Genomic DNA, 13,492 nt, shown 5'->3' with positions numbered 1-13,492 from the left:
ACTAGTGGTGTTCCTCAGGGGTCTGTGGTGAGACAGACTCTTTTTATGTTATATGTTAATGATATGGATGATTGCTAGCTTTGTTGCAATATTTACAGATGATAAAAAGATAGGTGGAGGGGAAGGTAGCTTTGAGGAAGTAGAGAGGCCACAGAGGCAATCGGATGAATTAGAAGAATGGGCAAAGAAACGGCAGATTGAATACACTGCCGGGAAGTGTATGGCCATGCACATTGGTAGAAGAAACGAAAGGCTTGACTATTTTCTAAATGGAGAGAAAATACAAAAAACTGAGATGCAAGGGGACTCTCAAGTCCTTGTGCAGGATTCCCTAAAGGTTAATTTGCAGGATGAGTCCATGGTGAGGAATGCAAATGTGATGTTAGCATTCATTTGAAGAGGACTAGAATATAAAAGCAATGTTGAGGCCTCACTTGGAGTAACGAGAGCAGTCTTGGGCCCCTTATCTTAGAAAGGATGTGCACAAACTGGTGATGGTTGAAAGGACTTACACGAAAATGATTCCAGGCTTGAACAACTTGTCATTTGAAGAGTGTTCGATGGCTCTGGGCCTGTACTTACTGGAATTCAGAAGAATGAGGAGTGACCTCATTGAAACCTATCATATGGTGAAAGGCCTCGATAGAGTGGATGTGGAGAGGATGTCTCCTCTGGTGGGAGAGTCTAAGACCAGAGGACGCAGCCTCAGAATAGAATGGAGATGAGGAGGAATTTGTTGAGCCAGAGAGTGGTGAATCTGTGGAATTCTTTGCCACAGGCAGCTGTAGAGGCCATCTGTATGTATATTTAAGGCAGAGGTTGCTAGATTTTTGATTGGTCAGGGCATGAAGGGATACAGGAAGAAGGCAGGAGACTGGGGCTGTGAGGAAAATTGGATCAGCCATGATGAAATGGCGGAGCAGACTCGATGGGCCAAATGGTATAATTCTGCTCCTGTATCTTACAGTCTTATATTTATTTTTCCTTATGATATAGAAGGAGACCATTTGGCTTATCGAGTCTACACTTCTTTTTCCAGAGAACAAACCTGTCGATCCAGTTCACTCTGCAGTGTTAGCAATGATAAGGCGACTAAACCTGAGCCACAAAAAATAAAGAACTAAGCAAATATGACTGTTCCATTGGGAAATAATTCTTAGATAAGGTAATTCATTTCTTTGTGAACCACGTACTTAATAAAGCCATCTGTTCGCTTTTTGCTGTTTCAGTTTGTACAAGTTCATTCATTGAAATACTGACGGAATAATCTTGAGACATCACTTTTCACAACAGCCATGTTATCTTTGACAGAAACTGGATGATCCCACACACTCACTTTATACAGTCATTTGTACAAATACACTAACTCAACACACAGCTAAAATAACTTCCTCTAGGTACCACAGTAAAGCTTTGAAGTACTATCATTGAGTCAGCGCTAAAACACACTTTTAAATTCAACTTGTCACTTTACAAAACTCTCTTACAGGACACAGAACTGTTCTTACCATTTCCATCAAATCGAGTGGTGCTTGCACCAGTACTGACAACTGCTACAAAACAAAAGAGCAGAGCACAAGTTTGTTTGATAATCTCTGAATATAAAATAAAAATAGAGGTAATACAATTATATTCTTACATACCTTATCACTAGGAAATAGGACTCTGTCATTTTTACAAGGTATTTTCCCTTTGTCCCAGTTTGAGGCATTGTTGAAATTGGTGTTAGGAATCCATTGTTTGTAGAAGGCACCTGAAACATCTTTCATGGGAATAATAGGAGATATTTGGAAAAGAAGCCACAGACACCAAGATTTACTAACCCAGTTGAGCAGAGGCATAGCTAGTAAAGTTGCTACTTCACAGCTCGAGCAATCCAGGGTCAATCCCTGACCTTTGGAACCATCTCAGTGGAGACTGCACACTCACCCTATAGCTGTACGAATTTCCTTCAGATGCTTCAGCTTTCCCCCCTACCTCCCTAAACCATGCAAATTGTTGGGTTAATTGGCCACTGTAAATTGCCCATTATGTAGGTAAGGGATAGACTCTGAGAGGAGTTGATGGACACGTGGGAAGAATACACTGCAGGGTTCGTGTAAGCGAGTGCTTGGCGATTCATGCAGGTTCATTGGGCCAGGGGGCCTATTTCATTACTGTATGACTACGGCACCAAGTAAAATCTGAGCAGGTGCTGTTCATGGTTACTGCATTAGTAAAATTTAACACTGTTAACATACAGGACTATGTATCCCAATCAAACCCATTGAATTCATCCATGTATAACAAAACATCTTTTGTCAATCGTAGAATTTTGAAGACCATGTCAAGCATTACTTTTTTTCTTGAAGATCTGGTTCCCAAGGTAGTTTCCAAAATTAGCTTTGTAACTAAGTTATGCACATGTTCCCTTATCCTAAATCATGGGTTAACCCAAGAACACTCAAATTAAACTTCCACTTCACCTGATGGCCATGAGTTTCCAGGTGCTTTCCTTGTGATGTAGTCCAATGAACCTGGTGTTGAAATGCAGAAAACAACATCCGCTACCTCCAGCCCTGCCCAACTCCTCTACGGGCAACAGCAGAAATAGAGGTGGTATTGGATCACTTTTCTTCTAATGGCAAATAATCTGGGAGACAGCTGTTTAGCTATGTTAAATATGGTGGGTTTTATCTAAAGTACAAGTTCTATAAACTACTGCTTCTACAGAAAACAGAACAGGACTTTGCAAGCAGAGAAGCTTTAAATAATTTGAAGGGATTGATGCTCTTCTAGAAGTTAATGAAGTTTTGCAGTTACCAATTACTTTTAACATAACTTTGATCTTTTAGAAATTAAAAAGTCGCTTGCCAGCAGCAGTTGTAAAGTTAATTTGGTGACTAACAAGGACAGATTACTGGGTATTTAGAGTCAACAGTGACTTACTTCAGTCATTGAATTTTTAACTAGTTCTAAATTCATTAACCATCATACAGATTCCAGTTCTGCAGGGTACTGGAGAACAAAACATGTTTTTTTATATATGAGCAGTGGAATCTGATGATAAGAGAAAGAGGTACTGTTCTGAATCTAACCACCTACTCTTGACATTTAATGGCATTATGCATGCCAAGCCTACCAGCATCAACTGATCAGTGGAAGTTACCACCAACCAGAGTCTGAGTCTGCCTCTGTGACTCAGAGGGGAAGGAGGGAGAAAAGGTGAGCAGTGGTGATAGGGGATTTGTTAGTTAGGGGAAAAGGAAGGTGGTTCGGTGGACAAGAATGAGATTCCCGGATGATATGTTGCCTCCCGGATGCCAAGGTCTGGGACATGTTGGATCGAGTCCTCAGTATTTCTAAGTGGGAGGGTGAGAAGGCAGATGCTGTGGTCAATGTAGGTACCAATGACATAGGGTAGGAAGTGTGACAATGTTCTGCAAAGTGAGTCCAGGTAGTTGGGTGCTATGTTAAAGGATCGGACCTCCAGGGGTGTGATCTCAGGACTGCTACCCGTGCCATGTGTTCGAGAGGCTAGAAATAGGAAGATCAGACAGTTTAACATGTGGCTATGGAGCATCAGATGTTTGGATCATTGGGCTCTCTTCCAGGGAAGGAGGGGCCTCTACAGAAGAGACGGTTTGCACCTGAACCAGAAGGGGACTAATATCCTAGTGGGAAAGTTTGCTAGTGTGGCCCAGGTGGGTGGGGTGGGGGTTTCAGGAGGATGGGAGCCAGAGTGCTAGAACAGATATTGGAGAGTTGGTGGAGACAAATGTTGTTAAGACCTCAGACAAAGTCAGGAATCAAAAGGTTGAACATGGTCAACTAATGTACTGAACTGTGCATATTCCAATGCAAGAAGTATAGGAAAGACAAATGAGTTCAGGGTATGGTTCAACACCAGAAATTATGATATAGTAGCCATTATTGAGACTTGGTTGCAGGAGGGGCAGGACTGGCAGCTCAATATTCTGGGATTCCATTGTTTTAGATGCGACAGAGCATGAGGGATGGCATTGCTTGTCAGGGAAATCGTCACAGCAGTGCTCAGTCAGAACAGACTGAAGAACTCGTCTCGTAAAGAGTTATGGGTGGACCTGACGAATAAGAAAGGGATGACCATGTTAATAGGGCTATATTGCAGACCACCCAACAGTCCATGAGATTTAGAGGAACAAATGTGTAGAGAGATCGCAGACTGTTACTGGAAACATAAGGTTGTCTTTAGTAGGCGATTTTAACTTTCCACATATTGAATGGGACTCCCACACTGTAAAAGGACTAGATGAGATAGAATTTGTCAGATGTTTTCAGGAAGGTTCCCTTAATTAGTGCGTAGAAATCCCAGGGAGAGAGTGTGTCTTGCTTGATCTGCTATTAGGGAATGAGACAAGGAAAGTGACAGAAGTTTGTGTCGGCAAAACATTTTCATTTAGTGACCATAATGCCATTAGCTTCAAAGTAGAAATGCAAAAAAAGCTAGGTCTGGTCTGTGGGTTGAGATTCTAAATTGATAAGTTGAAGGAAAGGCCAATTATGATGGTATCAGAAAGAATCCAGCAAGTGTGGATTAAGATAGGCTGTATTCTGGCGAAGGTGTACTTGGTAAATGGGAGGCCTTCAAAAGTAAAATTTTGAGAGTGGAGTTTGTATGTGCCTCTCAGAATAAAAGGTAAAGACAACAGGTTTAGGAAACCTTCAGTTCAAGAGATATTGAGGTTCTGGTTCAGGAAAAAGGAGGTGCATAGCAGGTACAGGCAGGGAGGAACAAATGAGGTACTTAAGGAGTTTAAGAAATGAAAGCGAACACTTAGGAAATCAAAAGGGCTAAAAAAACGTGTGATGTTGCCCTAGCAGACAAGGTAAAGGAGAATCCTAAGGATTCTACAGATATGTTAAGAGCATTACAAGGGACAAAATTGGTCCTTTGGAAGACCAGAATGGTAATCTATGTGTGGGGCTAAATGAAATGGGGAAGATCTTAAATGAATTGTTTGCATCTGTATTTACTCAGGAATCAGACATAGAGTCTATAGAGAGAGGCAAAGCAGCATTGAGTTCATGAACCCTGTACGGATTACAGAGGAGGAGGTGTTTACTGTGTTGAGGCAAATTCGAGTGGATAAATACCCAGCGTTTGATGAGGTGTTCCCTCAGATCCTTTGGGGAGGGGGCAAGTGCAGAAATATTTAAATCATACTTAGCAGCAGGTGAGGTACCAGAGGTTTGGAGGATAGACAATGTTGTTCCACTGTTCGAGAAAGGCTCTTAAAAATCAGTAAATTATAGGCTGGTAAGCCTGATATCAGTGGTGGGAAAGTTATTGGAATGCATTCTAAGGGACTAGATATATAGGTATATGGATAGATGTGGACTAATTAGAGATAGACAGCATGGCTTTGTGGATGGTAGGTCATGTTTAATCAATCTTAGAGTTTTTCAAGGAAGCTACCTAGAAAGTGGATAAAGGCAAGATAGTAAGTACTATCTACACTGACTTCAGCAAGGCAGTTGACAAGGTCCCGCATGGGTTCAATGTTCGGCATTCAGAATGAAGCAGTAAATTCGAGTAAACATTGGCTTAGTGGTAGTAGATAGTTGCCTCTCTGACTGGAGGCCTGTGATTAATGGTGTGCCACAGTTGCTAAGTCCATTGTTGTTTGTCAATAATGATTTGGAAATAATGTGGTTAACTGCATCAGCAAATTTGCAGATGACACCAAGATTGGGAGTGTAATGGGCAGTGAGGAAGACCATCAGAGATTGCAATGGGATCTGGACCAGCTGGAAAAATGGCAGATGGAATTTAATGCAGACAAGTGTGAGGTGTTACACTTTGGTAGGACTTGAACAGTGTACGGTAGGACACTGAGAAATACATAAGAACAAAGAGATCTGGGAATACAGAAACATAATTTATTGAAAGTGGCATCACAGGTAAACAGGGTCGTAAAAAAGCTTTTGGCACATTGGCCTTCGTAAGTCAAGTTACTGAGTACAGGAGGTGGGATGTTACATTGAAGTTGTAGAAGACATTGGTGAGGCCTCATTTGGAGCATCGTTTGCAGTTTCGGTCACCTACCTACAGAAAAATGTAAACAAAGTTGAAAGAGTAGAGAAAATTTATAAGAATGTTGCCAGGACTGTAGGATCTGAGTTATAAGAAAAGATTGAATAGGTTAGGCCTTTATTCATTGGAACATAGAAGATTAAGCTCGATTTCAATGTTTAGGAGAAGTTTGGATAGGTACATGGATGGTAGGGTTATGGAGGGCTATGGCCCCGGAGCAGGCCGATATAGTTTAATTGCTTTGGCATGGACTAAATGGGCTGAAGGGCCAGTTTCCGTTCTGTACTTTACTATGACTCTGACTCTAACCTGGATTCAATGCTGACCTCCAGAGCTGGCAGTGTGAAATTTGTGCGATCCTCTGAAATCATGTGGGGTTTCCCTGGCTATTCTGGGTTCCTCCCACTCGTAAAGACATGTTGGATGATAAATTGTTACTGTGAAATATCGCTAGCGTAGATGAGTGCCAAGGGACTCAGGTTGAAGTTGATAAACGTCTGAGATAGAACAGGTTGCAGAGAAATAAATGGGCAAATGGGATTGATGGATACTGGCACAAACTCAATGGGGCAAATAGCCTCTTTACATTTTACAAAAAGCATGAAACAATAGGAAGTAAATATTAATTGAAGGTCTTGCCTGATCAACTCAATTCATTTTTTTGAGGAGGTAACAAGTTCAGTGAGGGTGGTGCACTTGATGTAGTACATATGGATTTTAGAAACATAGAAAATAGGTGCAGGAGTAGGCCATTTGGCCCTTCGAGCCTGCACCGCCATTCAGTATGATCATGGCTGATCATCCAACTCAGAACCCTGTACCTGCTTTCTCTCCATAACCCCTGATCCCTTTAGCCACAAGGGCTATATCTAACTCCCTCTTAAATATAGCCAATGAACCGGCCTCAACTGTTTCCTGTGGCAGAGAATTCCATAGATTCACCACTCTCTGTGTGAAGAAGTTTTTCCTCATCTCGGTCCTAAAATGCTTCCCCTTTATCCTTAAACTGTGATTCCTCGTTCTGGACTTCCCCAACATCAGAAACAATCTTCCTGCATCTAAGCCTGTCCAATCCCTTTAGAATCTTATACGTTTCAATAAGATCCCCCCTCGATCTTCTAAATTCCAGCGAGTATAAGCCTAGTCGATCAGTCTTTCTTCATATAAAAGTCCTGCCATCCCAGGAATCAATCTGGTGAACCTTCTCTGTACTCCCTCTATGGCAAGAATGTCTTTCCTCCGATTAGGGGACCAAAACTGCACACAATATTCTAGGTGCGGTCTCACCAAGGCCTTAGAACCTCCCTGCTCCTGTACTCGAATCCTCTTGCTATGAATGCCAACATACCATTCGCCTTTTTCACCGCCTACTGTACTTGCATGCCCACTTTCAATGACTGGTGTACAATGACACCCAGGTCTCGTTGCACCTCCCCTTTTCCTAATCGGCCTCCATTCAAATAATAATCTGTTTTCCTGTTCTTGCCACCAAAGTGGATAACCTCACATTTATCCACACTAATTTGCATCTGCCATGAATTTGCCCACTCACCTAACCTATCCAAGTCACCCTGCACCCTAACAAAGCTTTTGACAAAATGCCACATAATAAGCTGGGTAAAAAGGTAGAAAGCCATGCTAACTAAGGGAGAGTGAGATAATGGGTCCAAAATTAATTCACAGGCAGCAAGTACAGAGTAATGGTGGATGGAAGTTTTTGTGACTAGGAGACTGTTTTCAGAGGGGTTTCACAGAGCTCATTACTTGATCCTTTCTAGTTGCACGTATTAATGATTTAGTGTCCAATGGGTCTACAGTAAAGGAATTTGTGATAATACTACATTCTGTATTCCTGGCAGTAAGTTTCGGTCTACAGGCGATGAAGATTTTTTAGTCGTTTGACAAAGGGAACTTAATCTAAAGTGTGAGATTTTTGCATCTGGAGAGCAGAAACAAAATAAGAAAAAAAATAGAATAAACAGAGGTATAGAGTGGTATAATTGACAGGGTTACAGACCTACAGCTAGAGATGGGATTAATCTGAATGTCCTTAGATATTCCAATTTTTCTGCAAATCTATGACAGATGTGTGACTAACTGACAATTCCTTCAGAGATCCAGCAAATGCAGAATAGCCTGACAGTGCTGGTTAATTCCGTGTAGCTCAAAAGCTGCTGGCATACTAACACACCTATAATTAATTCTAATTGCCTCAGTTGTCAGACCGGTTGTCAAGTGTCACACCGGGTCAATGCTAGCACCCTCCGCTCTGAGCCAGAAGACTGAGGGCATAAGATCCCTGTCAGACTTGAGCACACCATCTGGGCCAGCAGCATAACCCATAGCAATAAAATAAACATTGTTATTTACCTCATTGTTTGTAGGATTTTGTTGTGCACAGTCTGGCCGCTGCAAATTCAGTGATGTAATGCCAGAAAACTTATAAATTATACTAACCTGACTCTATTCCCTATAAGTTTGAAGGTTAAAGGTCAATGATTGAAGGGTTCACGACAGCAAAGGAAACTGATAAGGTAGATAGAGACTCTGCTAGCTAAGGAGTCAAAGAGGAGGCTTAACATTGGAAGTCATTTGTCTACATGCAGACAGTGTGAGAAGTTGGATATCCGCTTTGTTCTGGAAATTGATAGCAAGTAAATTGAAGGATCTTTGTTAATTACCATATCTCTTAATACAACACAAAGGGAGGAAGGTGGAATTCAGTCACAAATCAAACAAAACCTTTCACCATTAATTTTATCAAAGAGTCTGCATATACAGTAAATACTAGATCTAGAATATAAATAGCATTGAAGGCACATTAACTGAAGGTGATTGATGTGGCTTCAAGAGTAGAACTGTGCTTATAGCTGAGTTTTTGCTGCCTTATCATTCTGAACAAAATGAGGTAGCACAAAATGTTAAACTCCCATTGTTTACACTTCCGTAGTCTTTAAAAAAAATCCCCAGATAAATTGCACCTTGCTTACTAATGTCAAGTTCACACACTGTTTATGTTCCACGCATGGCTTATTTTGACTGCATATATGGAAAACAGGTCAGCCATTCTTTTAAAGAGAATTTCAAACTTGTAAATTGGCGCACACACCCTTAGCAATCAGGGATTTTGCTTTTCAATTTGACATTCAATTTAGTTATTTATCTCAATACTAAAATTACTACAGAAGCACCACTTACGGAATAGCAGACTGAAGATAACATTTGCTGACCACATGTTCCTTTACCAAGAAGAATATTTATTCCCTTGGTTGTTTTGCAGTCTTCACTTGCAGCTTACAGTAAACTTTGAACTGTCTGGGGGTGGAAATAGTATGAAGTAATTGCAGCAGTTAACCAGTAATGAGGCATAGTGCTGAGTAACACAAAAATCCTTATCTAATTTTTATCCTTCTCTCTTTCATCAGCAACTTCTGTAGCTTTTTGATGAAATCGAATCAAAGTTCTACATGCGCAGAACCCACTCAAGTGATCCTCAGCCAAGTTCCGATGCAAAATAATATTAACTCTCATATTTCTCCACCTCATCTGCTCAGCATTTCTAGCTTTTGCTGTTTATTTTTTCCCCTACTGCTCATCAGGATAATGAGCAAAAGGGCACTTGGCATTTCAGATAGCCAATATTTTCAGAGAACAAGCTCTTTTGAAGGACTCAAACATTTTACAAGCTCGTAGCTCACTGTCATCCTCAAGAAATCACCAACTACTGTTACAGTGCAACAGGTTCCATTTTCCCAAACCCATCTGAGTGAAATCCTCAATTTAGTGGCCAATTGGTTTTGGGTTGGGTACATGTAAGGGTATCCAATCTCATTTTGAGCAGGAGCATTATGACCAGCAAAGAGCAGACATTTAGAGAATGCATATTCATTTTTCTTGATGAGGGTACTGCTCAGTCCAACTTTCATTGAGCTTATGGTGGTGAGCTTCTGACTTAAACCACTGCAGTCCCCCTGTTGTTGAGTAGAGAGGTCCAGGAGTAAAACAACAGCAATGAAGAAATAGGCAGGACAGTGAACAACTTGGAGGGAAACCTAGAGGTGCTGGTGTTTCCCTGTACTTCCTGCTCTCATCCTTCCTGGTGGGTGAAAGTTGGGAAGCAATGCCGAAGCAGTCTAGAAAAGTAACTGCACCGCATTTTTGTCCCACAAAGCACTATCTAGCTCTGCATATTGAAACCCTCAATTGACCCTCTTATGGTCTCATACTCAACCCAGTTTTGAAAATTGCCATCAATTTCAATGGATTTTATTGTATACCACATTCATTCTCATACATAAATAATGTGGAAGATACATATACTACAAGTGACTTATGTGGCTTCATGAACAGAATTCTGCTTTTGAATAGCAAAGTGTCACTCAAAACTTTGCTGCCTATGCAATAACTAGCACAGTGTCCTAAACTCTCAAAATGCTCTGTTTCCCCATCATTTTCTTCTGTTTTCAAACCCTGACAGTCTTTTGCCTATCCTGAACATCACTACCACTTCCAGCCTAAGAGTTATCGGATGTTTTGCTAACTCTGGCTTTAAAAATCGCCAATTTTTGTTACTTCAAAACCAATAATTGAGAGCTTAAAGGTCAAGGAGTTCAATTATAAACTTTACTGCTATCCACCATTGTAAACTTTTAAGATGCTGCTTAAAACCTCTCTACTTGATCTAATATTTCAAACAGCAGAGGAGCAGGCCATTCGGCCCACAATGTCATGCTGAACTAATTTAAAATTAGTAATCAAATGCCCAATTAAACTATTCCCTTCTGCTGATTGAGCGATCTGGTGCTTTGCTGCCTCCGAGGGAGTTCAGTGAGGTTAGGAGCGGAGTGAGTGGCCTGGAGACAGGGTGCAAGCCTGTAATCAACTCCATTTCTTGCCAATTAATGTGTTGAGCAAGACTGAAATCAACAAGGACGTGAGCAGAAGATGAGTGGGTGTTCAGCACCGCCTGCCTGGTTTCTCTCTCCCTCTCACTCACTGCTGCCAGAGGAAGGTGCTGGAGTATTAGGTCTTGGGCAAAGTTTGATCAGCATTGTTTGCAGATTGGACACTGCAGTTCACGTTATGTGTTTCTGGTTATTCCTTTTTTTAATTGCAGTTTTGTATTATTTTGATCAGATTGGACTGGCTCTGCAGCCTGCTGTCAATGAATGACACAGTGCTAAATGAACTGTCTCAATGACTCTGTGGCTTCATGTTTTATATTTTGTGTTTTTCGCTCATTTTTTGCCATTTGCATGAATTGCTTGTTTTTTGTGTGTTGGGTGTTTGAGGTTTTCTTTGAACAGATTCCAGAGTGTTTCTTTGTTTCGTGGCTGTCTGTGGGAAGATGAATCTCAGGTTATATACTGCATACATACTTTTAAATCTTTGTAGCCACTTTCATGGAACCATGGACTTGGACCCCAGATCCCAGTTAAGGGTCAGATCATTAACAGTGCATTGTCTCTTTACAGTTAATCTCCCGAAGTGCAACACTTGGCATTTGGCTGGGTTAAATTCCATCTGCCAGTTCTTTGCCCAAATCTGCAACTGGTCTATATCCACTGTACCTTTTGACGGTGTTTTATGCTATTTATAAAACCACCAATCTGTATTGTCCACAAACTTAGCAACCCACTAATCTACATTTCACATCTCACAAGGTGCATTGTCAAACACCTTACTAAAATCCTGTAGACAACATCTACAGTCCTATCCTCATGCATGACGTTTATTACTTCCTTGATAAATACAATCAAGATACGATTTCCCCCGCACAAAGCCATGTTGACTATCCCTAATTAAACTATGGTTTTCCAAATGCTCATAAATCCTATCCCTAAGAATGTGTCAGGTAACTTCCTTACCACTCACTGGACTATAGTTTCCAGGATTATCCTCATTTCCCTTCTTCAATACTGGAATTACATTAGCTACTCATCAGTCCTCTGGAACCTCATCTGCGGCTAGAAAAACATGAAGATATGGCCAAGGCCCAGCAGTCTCATTTTTTGACTCTCTAAATAACCAAGAGTATATGTTTCAGGCCTTGGGGACTTAACCACCTCAAAATTCCCTGGCAAATTGGCATGCTCCACACTGATATTATTGTCCTCTATGTACTTCTCCTTTGTAAATACTGGTGCAAAGTACTCATTTAGGACTTTGCCCACTTAGAGAAAAAAACATTGAAACATAGAAAATTTACAGCCCTTTGGCTCACGATGTTGTGCTGACAATGTAACCTACTCTAGAAACTGCCTAGAATTTCCCTACTACATAGCCCTCTATTTTTCTAAGCTCCATATACATATCCAAGAGGCTCTTAAAAACCCGTTGTATCCGCCTGTACCGCTGTCACTGACAACGCATGGACAAAACTTACCTCTGACATCCACCTTGTACCTACTTCCAAGCACCTTAAAACTATGCCCCCTCATGTTAGCCGTTTCAGTCTTGGGAAAAAGCTCTGGCTATCCATACAATCAATGTTTCTCATCTTATACACCTCTGTCAGAACACCTCTCATTCCCCATCACTCTGGGGAGAAAAGGACAAGTTCATTCAACCTATTTTCATAAGGCATGCTCTCCAATCCAGGCAACATCCTTGTAAATCTCCTCTGCACTCTCTCTACAGTATCCACATCTTTCCTGTAATGAGGTGACCAGAACTGAACACAGTACTCCACATAGGGTCTAAGATCTTATATAGCTGTTACATTACCTCATAGCTCATTTATATTTAAAAAAAATCACAAACAGGAGGGGTCCCAGAACAGATCCCTGCGGAACACCGCCGGTCACCATCCTCCATGCAAAATACCAACCATCCACAACCACCCGTGGTCAAGCCAATTCTGAATCTACAAAGCAGTCTCCTTGGATCCCATGCCTCCTTACTTTCTGAATGAGCCTTGCATGGGGAACCTTATCAAATGCCTTACTGAAATCCATGTACACCTACATCCACTGCTCTACCTTCATCAATGTGTTTGATTACATCTTCAAAGAATTCAATCTGGTTTGTAAGGCATGACCAGCTCTTGACAAAGCCATGCTGACTATCCCTAATCAGATTATGTCTCTCCAAATGCTCATAAATCCTGCTTCTCAGGATCTTCTCCAACAACTTGCCCTCCACTGAAGTAAAACTTACTTCCTTGGCCTTCAAGCATATGTTTCCTTCTTTATCCTCAAGTGATCCTAACCACCACCTATTTAACCTCTTGCTCTTGATGCATGTATAGAATGCCTTGGAATTCTCTTTAAACCAATTTGCCAAGGACTTTTCATGCACCGTATTGGCTTTTCTAATACCATTCCCAAGTTCTTTACTGGCTTCATTATAACTCTTGAAGGCTACTTTTGATTTTAGCTTTCTCAACCTTACATATGCACTACCTTCCTTCTTAACTAAATTTACCACCTCCCTCAT

At 41.1% G+C, this 13,492-nt stretch overlaps 1 protein-coding gene across 1 annotated transcript in view; it reads right to left on the bottom strand.

Annotated features, from left to right (window-relative positions):
- Positions 1–13,492, bottom strand: part of amn (amnion associated transmembrane protein) — a 58,821-nt gene extending 45,329 nt beyond the window's left edge. Inside the window, exons 1-5 of the mRNA XM_073038975.1 lie at positions 13,214–13,492; positions 8,426–8,464; positions 2,466–2,571; positions 1,644–1,762; positions 1,509–1,553 (exon numbers count right to left, since the gene is read on the bottom strand). Coding sequence (XP_072895076.1) covers positions 1,509–1,553; positions 1,644–1,762; positions 2,466–2,571; positions 8,426–8,464; positions 13,214–13,492 — 588 coding nt within the window. The remainder of the gene's footprint in view (positions 1–1,508; positions 1,554–1,643; positions 1,763–2,465; positions 2,572–8,425; positions 8,465–13,213) is intronic.

The sequence above is a fragment of the Hemitrygon akajei genome, chromosome 3, assembly GCF_048418815.1.
Source record: "Hemitrygon akajei chromosome 3, sHemAka1.3, whole genome shotgun sequence".
Taxonomy (NCBI): domain Eukaryota; kingdom Metazoa; phylum Chordata; class Chondrichthyes; order Myliobatiformes; family Dasyatidae; genus Hemitrygon; species Hemitrygon akajei.
The sequence above is the reverse complement of the archived record's forward strand: the minus strand, read 5'-3'. Positions and strand labels throughout refer to the sequence as shown.